This window comes from Agelaius phoeniceus, chromosome W (genome assembly GCF_051311805.1).
Source record: "Agelaius phoeniceus isolate bAgePho1 chromosome W, bAgePho1.hap1, whole genome shotgun sequence".
In the NCBI taxonomy this organism is placed as follows: Eukaryota; Metazoa; Chordata; class Aves; order Passeriformes; family Icteridae; genus Agelaius; species Agelaius phoeniceus.
Window position 1 is genome coordinate 19,417,042 of NC_135301.1, and position 18,494 is coordinate 19,435,535.

The window sequence follows — 18,494 nt, forward strand, 5'->3', positions numbered from 1 at the left end:
AAAGACTGCCAGAAGGTATCCTCTGTAGGTGCTTCTCTCTTCCCATTGACTCAGGAGATCCAGGGAGCAGCAAACTAAACACCTAAAATGAGAGATTACTTCCACCCAAACCAAACATATATATATTTGTACACGTGCCTATTTGTGCACACAATATAAGACAGCTGCTTCCATAAATATGCCATGTGCAACACAGCAGAGACATTAATAAAAACTCTAGACAGAAAATTAACCACTAATTGGGAGACAAAAAAAAATCAGTTGTGCACATTTGTTATGTATAACTAAATCTTAAAGGTAAGCATATTTATTATTTCTGCCTAAAATGAAAAAGAACACTAATGTATGACATGTTCAAGCTGAAAAACTCAGAAGTAAACATAGTTAAGAAAATGCTATGAGTTTGTATCTAGTCTGGTACTTATATAAATGTTTTAACATGCAAAAAGAGCATCTGGATGAATGCTCCTACTGTAGCAAACATACCTCTACTGATTTTGGGTTATCTAAACAAGGATTTTATTTTCTCAAGTTTGGTGATGAAAGCTTAGGGTAGTTTCCCCTACAAATCTTTAAAGGTGTTTATATGTGTGTGCTGGCACATGCATAAACAACATATATATTCGCTATAAAATGAAAAACCAAAAAAAAAAAAAAAACCACCATGGTATTAAAACCCAAAAGAGAAAACAAAACAAACATATGGAGAGAAAAGGAAACCTTGTTTTTAGCATAATCCAAAGTAACATCAAAATTGCAAAGATGAGATATTTTTTTTTCAGCTTATTATTGATTCAGATCAGGCTCTGCAATATTCCCATTCTCTGAAAAGATAGGTAGAAAACTGTTATTAAAAATCACTGGAAACTCTAACGTAGCATTGACATTTTGATAGACCATGTAAAAATTAAACAACTGCTGTGGAAGTACTTGGCTATCAGGCATCTGTATGAAAGCCCCTGACTGTGTGGTAGGGGGGGTTCTTTGGACAACTAGTTGAATTTTAGGTTCTCTGGGCTCCAGTTGTTGCTTGCTTTCTTTTTCCATGTCAAGACGAGTAAGCTTTTCTATCCACATGAGAAATTTCTCCTCTGTCTTGTCGCAGACATCTTTTTATGAAAATCCTTCCTTGGGGTTTTTTCCTCCTGAGAAGCTGAGAGGCCTCAGGAACAAAATGTAAACAATGGTTATCTGCTGCTATGGAATGCAACAGGCGGGTCTGTGATTGGTCTCATGTGAATGTTTGGAATTAATGGCCAATCACAGCCCAGCTGGCGTGGACACAGTGTCCAAGCCACAAACCTTTGTTATCATTCTTCTTTTCTTTTCTTTTCTATTCTTAGCTTAGCTAGCCTTCTGAGATGAAACCTTTTCTTCTATTATTTTAGTATAGTTTTAATGTAATATATATCATAAAATAATAAATCAAGCCTTCTGAAATATGGAGTCAAATCCTCGTCTCTTCCCTCATCTGAAAACCCCTGTGAACACTGTCACATGTCTGCCTCTGCATCGTGGCAAAGCAGTTCATGGCCTCTTCCAGGACATTGCCTATGCAGTTCCTATCCCACCTAGTGCCCCTGTCAAGCAATCCTGGAATTTCCCTGGTCATTTCTCCAGATCCCCCAGCACGACTGAAGCCAGCTTTAAAGACATTGAGGCCATTTGATAAGATATCATTAAGTAAGAACATATTATTGCTTATTAAGGCATGCTAAGTCAAGAAAACAGCTTTTCTAATGCTGTCCCTTAGATATGACAATTGGGGAGGAATTAGCAAATATCAGCCAACAGTATTACTGTAAAAAACAAAATTACACCCACTTAGGTTATAATAGACATTTTGGCTTCAAAATTATTTTTATTCTAGAATTCTCAGACAATTCTGTCTAAGGTTTTATTTTATAAATAAACTAAATTAGTCCAATTCCCTTGCAATTTCTGTTTTTAATTCAACTGAAGGTGTCAAAAAACATCATACAATAACATGTTTAGTTCTGTTAAGCTGTGATCCAAAATACTATTAACTTTAAATGTGAATAATTATGCATATTGTACTTACACACTTGAACCCTTTTATAACAGACTGTTAAACACAGACAAAATTCTACATGAGAGAGAGATAAAGGCTGATATAGTGACTGCAGCATCCAAAGTAGCTAAGCCCAAAGCTCTTGGTCTAATTTTGGAAAACACAAACACCAATGAAGAAGATAACAAAAACACACAAGCATGAAAAGATATGTGAATGCTATGCTAATATATGAGGTAAAAGCAACCTCTCTTAGGTCTGATGGACACAGCTCCATCACAGGGTTAATACACATGACATGTAGGAGTGATCAACCTCACAACAACTAGAAATGTGCCTTTCCTCACATGAGCCACCATCTGTGCAGCACTCCTAGCATTAATCCTAGGCAAGGCAGAAAACAGGGCATAGTTCGAAGGAAATTGTTCTCCTTCCTTCTATCCATCAAAATGATGGTTAAAATGACTGGCTTTGGGATTATCAGAAAGAACTTTAGCAGCAAGAAGAAAAGGCCATCCTTATTACCTTACTCTACATATCAATAACAAAAGGCAGCAGTATCTATATTTTTATGTTTAGAGGAATCATCTAGGAAGCAATAAAACCAAAAAAACCCTGAGACTTTGTACCTGTTTGAGGAATAATAAACAATATGTGCATGCCATCCAAACACACAAACATTACCTAAGGTAATTCTGAAACAAGACAAGCATCATATTACAATACAAAAAGCAGCAACAGAACCTGACAATTTAATATGTAAATATGAAACTTGTGGGATCCTCTAGCTTAAGAATAATAGAAAATATCCTAAGAATGAGAGAAATCATTGCACAACCTAACCAAATATTTACTAATAAAAATATAAGGCACTAAATCTTTTTTTCGGATTTCAGTGTGTACATTAAATTCCAGTATTGCTTAAACAACACATTCTTTTTTTGGAGCTATATAAATGAGGTATATATAAGACCTTCAGTAACAGCTAAACAAAGCCCAGGATTATCATCTTTTTTCTGAGCAGCAGCAACACTACCCATCAGGGGCTAAAAATATTCTATTAAACCCCCATCTGTTTACCTATCAGACAAGCTGGAAATTTAGCATTCATGTCTTCTACTCAAAAATAGACTATATAGTAACTAATTAACATTCCTCTGACTGCATTTTAACTAAAATAATTACGTAAAATGGTACCTTTTTCCTAAAATGTGGTTCCTTTTATATATTCAATGTCTTTTTCCTCCCTGAAAAAAAATATTCATTCCATTCATATACTCCTAGTATTGAACATCCAATATGATACTGATCATCTTTAGTCAGGGATCTTATCCTAAAATCAAATAACTAAATGACAGTCTTTCTGATTTCCACAGGCTTATGAACAGACACCTCTGAGTAACATTGAGTAAGTTTTAATTGCAATTTAAATAAAAACTATTTATGATAATATGTGAGACAACCTAGCCAGGTTTTTAAAGTTAAGAATGAACTATCATGGTCAAAGTTGATAAAATTGTTTTGCAAACTGAAGAAACTAGGTATTGAAATGTATAGTACCCTACAATACTATTTTCAAAAGGCATCGTTCATAGTACATCTACAATATACAGTAGCAGCAAATCAGTGTTTCAAATGCTCCCCTTGCAGGTCTTATAACAAGCCTTATTCAATCTTTTCTTTATTTGTAGCTTTCAGGGTTAAAAAAAATCAAGCCTAATAAAAATGCATTTCATATTAAAAATATTAGCATTTATCTAACTGGTCTCTTTGCTATCTGTAAACTTACAACTCTATAGTTTGTTTTTTTTAATTCTGCCAAGTTAAAACACAGAGAAATTTGCAATTACAAAAGGGGTCAGAAGCCAAGATTCGTATAATATTTTCAAAACTACTGAGACAGAGTAGAAATTCTCCAGAGTAGAAATCCATTTTGATTTAGGTGAAATGTACATCTTTGAGTTAAGTATGTAGTTTGAAAACATAGCTATTTAGTCTGACTGCCTGTTCTTGTAAAAAGCCTAGGCTCAGAGAAACTGCTTCAGTGAAGGACAGAGATAAGGGGAGGGAGACAGAGAGAGACAGAGAAACTGCTGTGAGAGCAGGTCAACCTGACCTAGGAATTCTTTCTGATAAAGAACTAGCAGCAAATGTCACGTGAAATTTGTAAAAATGAATATGTATGAACCTATTGTGAAATTGCATGCATATGGATTTGAGAGAGGGATAAAAAGGGACCTAGAGTTCCCAGAGGTACGCATGTCATTTCATTTTAGGGGAATGATTCCCACATGTGTCCAGTGCTGTAATAAACATACCAGCTTTACAACTTTCACAAAAGTTGTGGAGTTTTGTTTATCTCCACAAAACACTACCTCCTGCAAAACAGCACTTAAGAAATGCATCGACACTATGTGATCTATTAAGTATCATCTAAATAATAACCAAATCTACAGTTATTTAATATAGGAACTCTGACAAGACAACAATTTAAGGAGATATGTTACATCTTCATTCTAACTAGCAATGGTGTATTCCTCCATGTTGTTATGCTTACTGACATTTGCAAATGAGTATCTTACAGCAAATCCTCCTTAATGGATTCTTTTTTCCTCCCTGTTCTTATAAGCGTCATCCTGAGTTACTTGAACCAAATTTATCCCTTGCAAGATGCTTTTTCCAAGGTCTATGTACAGTTCTTGAGAGGAAGTAACCTGCTTGAGAGTCCCTCATACATACACACTGTGCCCTCCCCTTTGGATTTCTTAATATTAAAAAAAAATCAATTTTTTTTCCTTTTTTTTTTTAACAAAGTGAGCTGCAACACATTTTCAATGTCAACACTCAAACTTTTCAACAGATTCTTCTGAAAGCCTGAAACATGAGTCACCCTTATTTCACTTCAGAGTTTTCTGAGCTGTAAAAAGCACAATAATGGTGAAATGCCAATATTTTTCTATTATATTTGAATTTTTAAAAACCTTTTTGTTCTTTCAAAAAAAAGTGTTTGCATAGAAATAAATACTGATTCCCCAACTTGCTCTCATGCCAATTTCATTCAGAGTTAATTTGTATGGTCAAATTCAAAATTGTTTAAAGGAAAAACTTTTAACAGCAGCAGATCTAGCAGAACCTATTCAAGGATTCAAAGATCATCCTCTTAGGCTGTGAATGCTATCTAGTGTTTAAGAATGGCAAAATCTTAAATGCCAACAGAGAGGCTCAGTCATTAAAAGATAAGAAATTGCTCTTCGTCTGCAGTAACTCAAACATCCTGGCATTCCCTTGAATTAGAGTCTGAGCTTATGACTGCTCACTTCAGTGAGAAGATTCTAAGTAACACCCTTGAAGTTTAGATTGAACCTGTATTTTCAGGTGTAAATTAACACCACAGAAAGCATTCAGAATAAAATAACTTATATTGTGCTTAGGTCCTATGGAGCTCACAATACTTGTATTGAAGTATCACCAGTAAGATCTCAACTCTTTACTCTTCAATCTTTCTTGAGAAGAAAACCAAGCCTGACAGTATTTTAATGCACAGGACATTTGAGTTCAGCAGTGAGAACTGACTCTCTACAGCATAACTGCTCTGTTTGTAACTTCATGGCATTATGTATTCACTAAACATTTTCCTTACCTTACTAGTTTAGCCAAACCCACACTATTTAAATGGACAAAATTTAGTTACACAACATGCAAGACTACTGTATTCTCAAATGTGGCACTTCAATTTTCAGACCACACACAAGCAAAATGTTGGCTGTTACAATACATGCACTGAGAGAAGGTTAAGAGCCAGAGTATGCATAACCTTCATACATGAAGGCCACATTAACTGTCACTAAAAATTTTAGAGCATCTCTGTTGGCAAAGCTATTTTTCAGAGTGGTTGAAAATCAGTCCCAATAATAAGCGATGTTGAGACAGTAACCAGCACTACAGCTGAAATGTCCAAATACACTAAAACTGAGGGGAACACAGACTACCTGTAAGACTCTTATGCATCAATGCATACAGACTTTTTCAAAAGTAACTGCAAAAGGTTTTTCATGCTTATGTCCTGATACTCAAGTTCAAGCATCAAGTTAAACCTCTTTAAACCTGCGTGCAGAGGACATTCATGCACTGAATTTCCAGTAATGTTTTTGATACCTTATAATAATTTCTATGTGTTCATTCCCTAAATTTTAAGTAATTCACAGTGTAATACCAAGTGCACTAAAGCAGCTTTCTAGTCAAGAAAAAGAATTTAAGTACTTTGCCAGTTCCAATAAGAGGGATCGCAAATGGCATGTGAAACTACCACTGCAATGGAGAGCTCTAAGTCCTACTCAGACTCACAACTCCACTGCATCTGTTAAGACCACAATATTTCATTAACCACAAGTAGCATAGGATGCATTTTTGGCCAACCTTGTCCTTATGTCTATAGAGAATGTTTTTCACTTGTACTTGGAAAACATTTCCCACAAACCAAAGTCATTTCTATTTAAAGGAAAACCACAATGTGGCAGGTACATATTGCACCTAATTGCAGCAAAAGGACAGCTCAAACATTTGAATGTCATAAGTGGAATTTAGCATAAAGCAAATGATATGTGCTATGAATAAGCATCATTGTTCCTCAGGATGGTTTGTGCACTCTCATATCTTGCATCACAGGCAAAACTGGGCCTTAGTATAATCATCATTAAATAATCAAGTTTTTCTGTGTACTGCAATGGGAACTCTTCACTGCAAACATCTCATGGTTAAGACCAAGAACTCAAATACAGAAGAGCCTAGTGACACAAAGTACACTAGAGTGGTTTCAGGTCTCTCCAATGGAAGTCAGAAATCTAAGCAGATGTGAAAATACCCTGTGGTGCCTTCCTGGGTCACAAGATCCTTTAATGACTTTAAAAAAAAAAGAATATAACCTGGGGGACTTATTGTGTAAGTTTGGTGGGGTTTGTGAGGTGGCGAGAAACCTGTCCCAAAACTCAATGAAGTAGTCTTCTTCAACAGGCTTTAAATGAGGCTTTAATTGCCCAGCAAAGTATAAATATAGCAAAGAAAAAGGCATAAAATTATAAAAGCTAGAAGTCTGAGTAACTATTAAATTGGCAAATATTTTTAGATCTCTATTAAGAGTTTACTACACAATAATTATAGACTATGCCTTTCACAGACTTTCTAATAATAAATATTTACTTTGTGCAACCTGCTTCCTAGCAATACGTGGGAAAAATCCCAGTTCTCATGATGACAGAATTATTCACCATAACCAAGTCAGTTAAAACAGTTATTTGCAAAATCTGCTGCAAATATTTTAATTCATCTAGCAAACATTAGTTCAGCAACTCAAGACTAATTATTGCAGTTTTCCTTTAAATCTTCTTGCCCTATGCAAGCTGATATTTATCTCAAAAAAAAGCCACAACACCCAACTTCTAACACAAGAGGCATAAAAGCATGTAATCTAGTAAAAATTGGCAAGCCAAAAAGTTTCTTTTTATGTGATTTTATTTTTGATTGCCATATGATGATGGTTCTGTGGTATAATATGCTGAAATAATTTTTGACACAAAATCCTGTCCACAGCACTTGAGCTAATAACAAAGACTCAGCAGACAAAAAACTTGAAGAATTAATGTTTCTTTTGCTAATAAAATTATGAGAAGGCCCCTATAATTTGCTGCCTATAATCTTAACACAGATGTGTCAGAAAATTAAAAATATAGAAATTATAGATCCTTATGACATAGGAAAATGGTAACAGCTTTGTCTAAGATGTTGAAAATTTAGGTGTGGATATAGCTTGGGCACCTGAGTAAACAAATTCATATTTATATCCTAAAATAGGTGACCAGCTGCAATCTGCAAGAACTTACAATAAGGCTAAACAGGTTTGTCATGCACTGAAACATAGAGCTGAAAGGACAGTGCAGTAATGAACAGGGCCTTACTGTAACACAGGCAAGAGGTATGCTGTATTATTTTTAACACAGCTGCCAATCTGTGGTCTTAAGATATTAAAGCAAAGCTGGCTATTTATCTTCAGAAGGTATTTATTAGATTATCACCATCTAATGGGATTTGACAGCACTAACAAGAGCTTATCTAGGCTTATAAATGAAAATATCTAAAAATTCCAGAATTCAAAGATAGTCCTTCCTCCAATTTACCATTTCTATGCTTTGTTGGTGTGCAAAAGTGATCTGAAACCTCAGGACAGATTTTAAAATTTGCCCATGTCTTAATACACTGCAGTCTTCAAATTTACACAGAGCTGCAGTTCTCCTGGTTTTTCTCAAGTGTGACTCATCTAATTTAGCATGACAGCTGAAAAATTATGTCAGATGTGTTACAGTTCAGTTTAAAAAACATCCTCTACCTGGTATCTCTGCAGTGATTGTCTTGCTGCTCCCTGAAACCTCTTCATCATCATCTGATGAGCTTGTGCTTGAGTTACACGTCAGGTCACTGTCGCTGGTACTGCTGTCCTGAAGCAGGTTGTACTTCTTGCGAGCAGCTGCCTCCCGCTTCTGTCTCAAGAGACGGATTCTTTCTTTGTGCTTTTGACTTCTATGACCTTTTACCTTGGTAGCTCGACCATTCTGCTTATCACTAGACTGTCGGTTTTTCTTGGCAGCCATTGTTGAAGTTTCACTTTCAGACCTGGATCTCCTGGATTTCCTCCCAACTGCAGCCCCAGACACCGCAGAAAGGTCTCCCTCTACAGTACCTTCAGCTTGACAGGGCTCATTCTCTTCTGCAGAAGACGTGTCTGAGTCAGCCAAATGCCCGCTGGAGGAAGGGGAAAGCATGCAGTGATTAGAAGAGTCGCTCTCATAAACTCGACCACCCATTGGCCTATCGCTCTCTGTAGATGCCAACTGAGACTCTGAAGAGTCTCGCCTCAGTTCCATCAGTAAGCAAGGCATTGAAGAAAGCACCGCTGAGTCTGCTGCAGCACGCATGTTGTCTTTCTGAGTTTGTGTCTCAAGTTCTATAGGTCCATGTTCATCAGGATCAGTTTCTTGCTTTTCAGAAGTCTTTGGTGGAACTGAATCAACAAGTTCTGCTTTTCCCACTGTCTCCATCTTCATTTCAGAACACTAAGGTCCTCCTGATCTCAAAGCATGGAGCACATGGTCTGGAAGATTGGGTGAACTAGATAAGGTCTTCAGCAATACAGCAGCCTAAACAAGAACAGAAGAGGAAGAATAATTTACCCAAATAACTCAGTCCTGCTCTTCACAGTATTACCTAAACAAGACATTGCTTTCAGTTACAGACAGTATGTTCATAGAATCCTAGAATGGTTTGGGTTGGAAGGGACCTTCAAGATCATCTCATTCTAAACCCCCTGCCATGGGCAGGGATACCTTCCACTAGACCAAGTTGCTCAAAATCCCATCCTGGCCTTGAATACTTCCAGAGATGGGACATCAACAACTTCCTTGGGCAACCTGTTCCAAGTGCCTCACCACTCTCAGTCAAAACTTTCTTCCCAATATCTAATCTAAACCTGCTCTCTGTCAGTTTGAAGCCATTCCCCCCTGCCGAAGTCCCTCTCCACTTGTAATTCAACATATAATAAAGATCTTTCATTCAACACATTTGCTTACAGATGAATGGTATGGAACAAATAATTTATGGGTTTAGAAGTATAGAAACAATAAATTTACAGCACTTTAAAAAGTGTAGATGAGAAAAATCAGTAGACTTTTTAATTTACTGCTTTTAAAAAATGCATTTTTGCAGACAAGGGCAATTAGTACTTGAAGAGCCCGAGAAAGCATGGATGGCTCAGAAAGATTTTTCAGTACCTGGACAATCCTTCATCAGATTCCTGATCCATCCCAAGCTTCCTGTATGTTTGTAATTGCATGCTGTTTCCCCCCCCCCCCCATCTGCAGCACAACATGAGGCTACTTCCACAATTCTAAAAAGTGCTGTGAAAAGCTCAGTGTTGTTCTGCCCACCCTAACCCACTTTGAAACTTCATTTTTAAAGAAAATTAAAAGAGTTCATACTTCCTTTGGGCTAATGAATGAAATGCTGTATGGTGCAAGGGAATGATGAAAATACTTATGGGAGAGAAACACCAGTGTTAAGGAAAGAAAGGTTAGTTAATCTCAGACAACAAAAGAAAGATAAGTTCACATCTGCTAAATGAGAAAGAAAAACCCCTAACACACAGCAAAGCATTTTACTTCCAAAAAAACAAAAAGAGGAATAAAATACATACCAGAAAATACAAGAACATACATATAAAGGAAAATGTTTGTTAATACTGAGTAAAACTCTCTTAAAAGCAACTTAAAATAAGAATTTTCAGAAAGTGTAATTTAATGTAGGTACCAATTTATTTCCAAGGCCACAGCACAACATCAACAAACCCAAATGAGTATACATGTTGAGACACAAATACATCCCTATACTGTAATAAAATCACTATTTCTATCTATTTCACCCACAAATCTTCATTATCAAATAATTCTTCTATTACATGGGTAAGTAAAACATAGATTTGATGACTGAATGACTAACCAAGTGTTATACACAGTGGGATTTGTATTGTACCTGCTAGAGCAACTCCCAGCTTTTCTAAGAATTTTTAAATGTACATGCAAGGAAAAATTTGGTTGTTCAAACACATATCAAAAGAGTACCAGTCTGGCCAAAATGAATATATTTAAATATTCATACTAATAAGTGCAGAACAGCTTCTGCACTATTCAGCCTTTTAGCCCAGAGAACAAAGAAGAGAGCTTGACAAGAATCTAAAGGGCAGCCAAAATGAACTAGAGACTTTGACAAATATCCTACTTGGAAATATCATCTACATAGCAGCTTCCAAAGGGACTATAAGAACACCTGTACTTGCTTTTCCATCTGTCTGGACTATCAGCCAGAAAAAAAAAAAATGTTTCATCTACATGTTGCCACCTTGCTAACAGTCTAATTACAATGTTTTTATAAGATTTTTTTCATCATTAAATAGGAACTTTAACTACTTGTGAAAAATGCATATTATATGATTGGCTTTTCATAAATATTAAAATGAATATTATATGTGTTATGTTAGAAAGTTATACTGTATTAATCCTTTTCAGTAGTGTGTTAAATATAGTTATAGGCTATAACATAATATTAAAATAGAAACTATGCAATGTAAGATACTTTTTCTAGCTAGCTCAAGAAATTCCTCACACAGAGATAACAGCAACAAGACACTAAAATCCCAAAGAGAAGAATTATTGCCTCCTTGTCGGGAAGAACCAGACTTGGTGGGGACAAAGATGACTGCTTTACAAGATGAGGGGGAAAGCTGACAATAACCAGAAAACACCCTTTGTTTGAAGAGAATTTTTGAATCATCTATGAGATATATGAATATGCAACAGGCTATTGCTTTTAAGAGTTAATCCTTGGTTAGCGACCCATGCTTTCCAGAGGAAAGCATCCAAACATTCGCAATTCTTTGCTTTTTTATTGTCCTTTATTGTCCTAAATCTGATTGTCCAAATTATTTTTGCTTTAATTTGTATTACTATTTTTATAACCATTTTATAACTATTCAACTTTAAAAATTTTAAAACAAGTGATTAGCGTTTTTCACACTACTCAAACCATGCTGGTTTGATCCCTCATACAGCGATCAGTGAATTATATTTTCAGTGAGATGACAGCACAGAGACTAGTAATCTCACAACACTACATCTGGTCAACATCAATCTGTGTTCCTGTATACGTGGAAAAAATACTTGCTCTGGTGAGGTTTGTACTCTCTAGGTCCCCTGAGCTGGCTATTTAGACATCAAAAATTTGAGCAAGTATTAGTATGTAAATAAAATATAACTTTGTCTTTATCTCAGTGGAAAAAAAGTCTACTGTGACTCAGAGTTTGATGCAGGGAAGAACAAAGTTCAGGGGAAAATGTTTATGCCAAGGAAAGCCTTGTCTCAAAGAAAGAAAAACTAATGTCCTTATTTAGTTCTACTTGAGAAATTTATAGGTCAGAGAGAGGAAGAGGCTATACTGAAAAAATCACATTCTTTTCTTGCCACTCACTTTTCTAGTAACAGTACTAGAAAAAGTAATCTTGAGGTGATGCTAGAGAAAGACCAGTTTTTTTACTTAAATGAGAACACAGCACTGAAAAATGTTGTGATGCTTACTGACACAGATGGATACTTAATCAGACATTGCTTAGAAATATTATTCTCCTTTCATTGATGCACCGATACTGCACTTATTTGAAAAGGCAATTCCGTAAAAACGTCTGTGCTAGATTTTTCCATCCGAAATTATTTTATTTCCCAGGCACACATAGAACACATCAGTATGCAGAAGCCATTAAACATCTAACCACCCCTATCTGGGAAAGGATGTGCCATGTTTTTATAAGATTTTAACAAATTTTCCCACTTTACCTATCCATTTCTGTTACTCAAAGGAAATGTATTCTGTGTTTCCTCTGCTGGTTCATGCTGTTCTATATAAATAAACCTCCTCTTTCCAACAAATGTTTATCTATTGTTCTACCGTGGTCAATAAAGTAATGCTCACCAAAAAAGCCACATTTTAAATTGCTTGTGCATAATTGTAGTAAATTAATCATGCTTTTCAGATTAAGAACATTTATCTCAAATATCCTGAAAGTAATCAAACACTGAATTATTCACTTATAACTTGTTAGCAGATCAGGACAACTGCAATGTAACTTCAAAGTAGTAAACCTATCTCAGTACAGCAGTATTCATTTGAGAAGGTCTTGTGTTGTCTCTCAAAAAAATCAAATCTGGTCCAGCACAGATAGGCACAAATGTACCTTGCTATTGCTGATATTTGGAAATATTGAAGCAGAAATGAGTGCCATGAGGCACGGGCTGTTAAGAGACAGAACTGCCTACATGCTGAGGCAGTGAGCCCCCATCAACTCCTTTTGTTATTCAACTTCACAGAAGAAAGCTATGCACCTTGGATAGTTGACTTAATGAGATCAGTCAAAGTCCAGAAGGACAGCAAGGTGAGTATTTTGCCTAACAGCAGCCATGGGCCTGAAGCAAGGGAGAGCATTGGAGATTCACCTGATCTTGCAAAACAGTGCTCCAAAATTGCACAACCCTTGACATCTGACTCTCAGCAGATAAGAGAGCTGTTTTCTCGAGTTCTCTGCGATGTTCCTTTCCAGTAACAGTGCTGCCTACTTAACTGACACTACAACCAGCCTGGCTGTCTTATGGGCACTTCCGTAGCTCACTCAGCAACTCACCAGCATCTCTCCATCTCTTACAGCTATCTAAGAGCTGAAGGCACTGAACTAGAAGTGGTTTGGACTTATGACAGCCTATTTGGTGAAGATGAGTTATAAGATATTAAGCCACTACAGTTTGTAAATTTTTTATGATCAGACCTTGTCTTGGTTTGAAAAGGCAGGTGTCCGCTAAGGAAGGCAGGAGCCTTCCTTGAAATGGAAAATGCAAACCCCTCTCCCTCTGAATTATTATAATTTTGAAATTAAGAGGCTCTCAGGCAAAGAGATGGGAGTGGGAATAACAGGTTTTTACTAGGAAAATTAAAAATACAACTGCAATAGTACAAACAAAAAAGAAAACAACACTGACAGAATCAGAATATGACCCGACACCCTGTGGGTCAGGGTGTTGGTAGCAGTCCAATTGAATGGTGGCTGCAGTCCTCCGGGAGTGACAGGTATAGTTCTGTTGAAGCAGTGATCCTGTGGAAGGGTGTAGTTTTCCTCTGAAGGTCCAGTGGTGGTGTAGATGGGCCTGGCCTTCCTCTAGGAATACAGTGGAGAAGACAGCTGCTCCTCTTGGAATCCAGTGGGAAAAAATTGCTCTGGTGTTCTAAATCTCAGATTTTATCTAGGTAGGAATGCTTGGCTCCTCCCCCTGAGCAAAGCATCTCACAATGGGATGATGTAATTTTATCAGCCATGCAGTGAGGTTCAATGTCCCATTAACAGAAGATATCTCTCCAGAGGAAGGATTGGTTGTGGAAGAAATAAAGTAAACTTCCCAATTAACAGAAGATAACTGCCTCACCTCTAACAGATGGGAAATAGAACACACATGCATCTTACAACCCAGGACAGACCTTTTTACGCGTATAAGCACAGGAAATAAACAAAGCCAACTCTCAGGTAATTTAAAGCTTAAATACTTTCATTCAATTCCAATTAATGTCTTTACTTTCAGCCAGTATCTTCCTGGCATGGAGCAGTAACTCACTCATTTTATGGTGTGAGGTTTTGATGCCGTTTTGGTTTTCATCTTTTTTCTTTTAAATGCTCTCTGTATTTTTTGCACATATTTTTGTAGCTCTTTAGTCTATTGTATTAGTGATGAGTTTTCCCAGTACTTTTCCATGGCCTTTCCCTAGGCAGAAACACAAAACAAATTCCAGAGCTCCAAGCCCTGGGGGGTACAAGACCCCTATGCTATCTTAGTTCTTCTTGGCTACCAAGGTTGAGAACAACTCTTTGAGATACATTTTAATGGACAAAGTACAGCTACTGCTGAAGGGGGAGCTCCAGAGAAGGAGGGGCTTGACCTTGTCCTCCTAATTGGTGCTTTTTTGTCAATTATGCTGATTTGGTGAACTTATAAAAACTGTATTCACCCTGTGTGGGCGGGCTTTTGTGGACATCTTTCCATAACTGCTCCTGAAGGCCTTCAAATAAATATCCACTTTAATATTACCTCCTTACTAAAATTATCTCAAGTTTCATTTCCAAGTTGGGAAAAAGGCAACAGTTTAAGTCCAGCTGGCAACTAAGCACCACACAGCCACTTGCCCACCACCCCTCCCACTCCAGGAGAACAGGGAGGAGAATCCAAAGTAAAACTTGTGGGTTGAAATAAGAAAAGTTTAATAATTGAAACAAAGTTAAATATAAGAATAATAATAGTAAATAAAAAAGAGAAAACCCAAGAAAAACAAGTGATGCACAATACAGTTACCACCCACTGACTGATGCCAAACCCCATCCTCAAGCTGTGATTAGCCTCCCTTCCAGGTAACTGCCTCAGTTTATATACTGGACATGACATTCTATGGTGCAGAATCTCTTTGGCCAGTTTGGGTCACCTGTCCCAGCTAGGCTCCCAGCTTTTTGTGCACCTCCTCACTGGCAGAGCATGAGACACTGAAAAGTCCTTGACCTGGGTAAGCACTACTCAGCTGTTACATTTGTTGCAATTTTGGAGACAGGCACACAACTGAACATGCCGAGATCATGCGACAACAGCCAACTTTTAGTGAGGGGGTTCAAAATTCCCATTCCCAAACACCTGATTGGTCGAGGTCTTAACACTGCCCAGGTCACTGGCCAATTAGATTTCTGCATTCAGGATTGAATGGGATTGGCTGGGGTCCCCTGTTTGAGTTTGAATCCAACCTATCGTCTTACCTGGGGACTTGTTTACTTCTATTCTCTAACAAACTAAGCTGGGAGTTGGGGTCTGTTATGGCCTATTTCATCTGTTCAGGTTACAGACCAGCTATAGCTGTGACACTCAGCAACAACCAAAACATCACTGTGTTAGCAACATTATTCTCATACTGAATCCAAAACATGACACTATAACAGCTACTGAGAAGAAATTAACTTTATCACTACTGAAACCAGGACATATGGTCTGGCCAACTGAGAGAACAGGTGACATGCCCAAATTCTACAGAAAGGCTGGAAAGGAGCTGTAAGCCAACCAATCCCTCACCTCAAGTAATTTTCTCAGCCACAAGCCACTAATATTATTTGTTTATTTAATTATTAAGCTCATAGAATAAAATCTAAATATTGCAACGTGGATTTGCAGTAGGCATACTACTGAAAAATAAATGGTATCAATACACTAAAGGTAAAGTCATGTTGCATTCAAATTATGAAAATTTGACAGTAAGATACCAACTGCTGTTGGGCTGCTCTTGCCACCAAACCTTGATCTTTTCTGACCAGTATTAAGAGGTACCAATTGATTTCAGCACCCACCAGATTGCTAACAATCAATACCACAATCTTTACATGTCCGAAATGCTCCTAAAGAAGAAAACACTTGTGACAGTGGTCCCGGGACTCAGTAAGCAAGAAGTATATGGAAACAGGGCTGGCTGGGATAAATAGTGGTTTAGTCTCAGAAGCATATACAGGAGGCATCAACCGAAGACCATGGGAAACAGGATACTGAAAAAGGGACATCTAGTCAGGTCATGGCGAGAAGAGTGTGGTCATGGGAATCAATGTTAATGGAACTATTCTATACTTGGTCAGGTTTCTGGTTCTTGTTCTCAGTTGGTTCGGAACCCGTAACAAATAAGGTCATGTTCCAAGTTCACGTTCATGATTGCACCCCTGCTCTCAGATTACTCCTATACCTTGTTGCCTTCGCCACATCCTTCCCATCTTTGGATCTTGACCCTTAATCATGTGGTTTCTACATTTGTTATTTTGCTATTAAAGTCTTTATTTTCAGGCAAGTCCATCGCACCCATTCCTTCATTTTGCCATGTTCCCCCCGGCCAAGCTGGACTAGGGGTCGCAGTGAGCGAAGACTGCAACAGTTGGCATGCAAGAACAGGGACATCATATTGAGGGACCTTCTCAGTTCAGTTTGTCTGGGTCTCGGCCAACCGGTAGGACTTTTTTTTCTCTTCTGTGGATTAAATCATCAGGCCTGATGTGGTTATGAGCTACCCTCAGAGTTGGCTCAGTTCCTTCAGATGCCTGCCCAAAAAGCAGGTAAGCGGAGAAAAGGGACACTTATTCTTGTTGCACCTACCCCAACCAGGTGGGCATACCCCATTTAATCCCAATTACTCTACAGGATTGGAATAAGACTGTCAAGATTAGAAAGGGATGTATATGGACGTTTTGAACTTTTGTTAGCAGTCCACAGAAGAAAGGTTGAAAAGCGTGATTTAAAGAAATCTTCTAAAGTGGGTATTTTGCAACTTCTCAGCAACTGTAGCCATCAGTGCTGCCACCCCCTGTGCTCATCTGCCCACCAGGCTCTGCTCCACCCCAGCCCTGCTTGCCGGCACCGCCACTTCTGCCTTGGCAGCCATGGCCCATGGAACAGCCACACCTGCTGCCAGCCCAGCAGCCGCAGCCTGCAGGACAGCCACACCTGCTGCCAGCTTGGCCCCACATGGTGCTTCGGAAAACAGCACAAACTGTAAAATTTTTTCCGTGGGCTTTTGGGACTTGGTAGGGGTCACACTTTATGACCTAGCTACTAGGGGGGACCCCCTCGCAGCGCGTCTGTTGCCTGATTTCCAAAACACTAAAAGCTGAAGAGGAGCGACTCCCATCGCTGAGCCCCACCCCCACTTCGCCATCTCAGTGTGAATCTAGTTTGGACTCTCCCCACAGAGCCACCACCGCTCCCGAGAGGTCCAGGGCCGTCCCACCACACATGATTCCTTCCCAAACCGAGACTGCTTTTAACCCTTCTAACCCTGGGGGAGGATAGGATACGATACGAGGGCGGAGCCCGTCCCAGACACAGGAGCCCATACAAATTGTAACTCCTGCCTCTTCGTACCTCTCCCTTTCTCACCCTTCTCTCTACTCCAGATTGGGACATGGGGCTGACATTGCCAGCGTGCTCAAAGGAAACATCAGTCCGCCCCGTTACTTCACCACCCCATGTCCACCTCCAATTCCTCCACTTGGGATCCGAGACAACAGTGGCCATGCTGTCTTGGATCCTCCTCCCCCGCCTTTCCTGTTCCTTCACCATCCCAACCTCCCTCCTATTCATCCAAATATCCTGTTGTATTACCTGCTAAACACCCTTCTGACGTCTATGCCACTCGAGTCGCCATGTTGCCTCAAGGTTCCTCCCTCAGCTCCACCCCTGTCGCTCCGGGTCCCACCGCTCCCGCTTCAGACTACAACTCCCAGCATGCCTTGGGCCACACCCCTTCTGGGAAAACCAGAACCATGCCCACCATGGTCCCAGAAGTGCTGCTCTCCAACATGGTGGCGCTCATGTCGGTGACTGTGCTGGAGAACAAGCTCTGCCTTTACCCATCCAGCAATAAAAACACTGTGCTTGCATACTCCCCTTCCTCCTCGGAAGAAGACCTGACCTCTTCTGGATCCAGTGATTCCATCGATCCATAGGAAAGGATACAGACAAATGTGGTAAAGGATAGGAATTGGGAAATGGTTTCAAAAATCACTGCTTTTCCAGTGCAGTAGAGAAGGGGGAGAACTAGGCCTAAATGAGAACCTCTAGCCTATGGGGAAATAAAAGAACTGTGCAAAGCTGCCAAAGACCATGGAAGGGATTCTCCTTTTTTTAACAATCTAATACGGGCTACTTTTACTGCACACGTATTAACTCCCCATGACTTAAAACATATGATGACTGTGCTGCTATCCTCCACTGAATTCACTCTGTGGGAAGGGGGGTGAAAAAGACTGTTATAACAATTG

At 38.7% G+C, this 18,494-nt stretch overlaps 1 protein-coding gene across 2 annotated transcripts in view; it reads right to left on the reverse strand.

The window, feature by feature from the left end:
* LOC129132431 (protein ARK2N-like) overlaps positions 1-9,141 on the reverse strand; it is a 68,339-nt gene extending 59,198 nt beyond the window's left edge. Inside the window, exon 1 of one of the 2 annotated variants that reach the window (XM_054651504.1) lies at positions 8,412-9,141. In XM_054651504.1, the coding sequence (XP_054507479.1) occupies positions 8,412-9,126 (715 nt within the window). In that variant the 5' untranslated portion in view covers positions 9,127-9,141. The remainder of the gene's footprint in view (positions 1-8,411) is intronic. The other variant, XM_054651505.1, reaches the window with a different exon arrangement.
* Between the last annotated feature and the right edge of the window lie 9,353 nt (positions 9,142-18,494).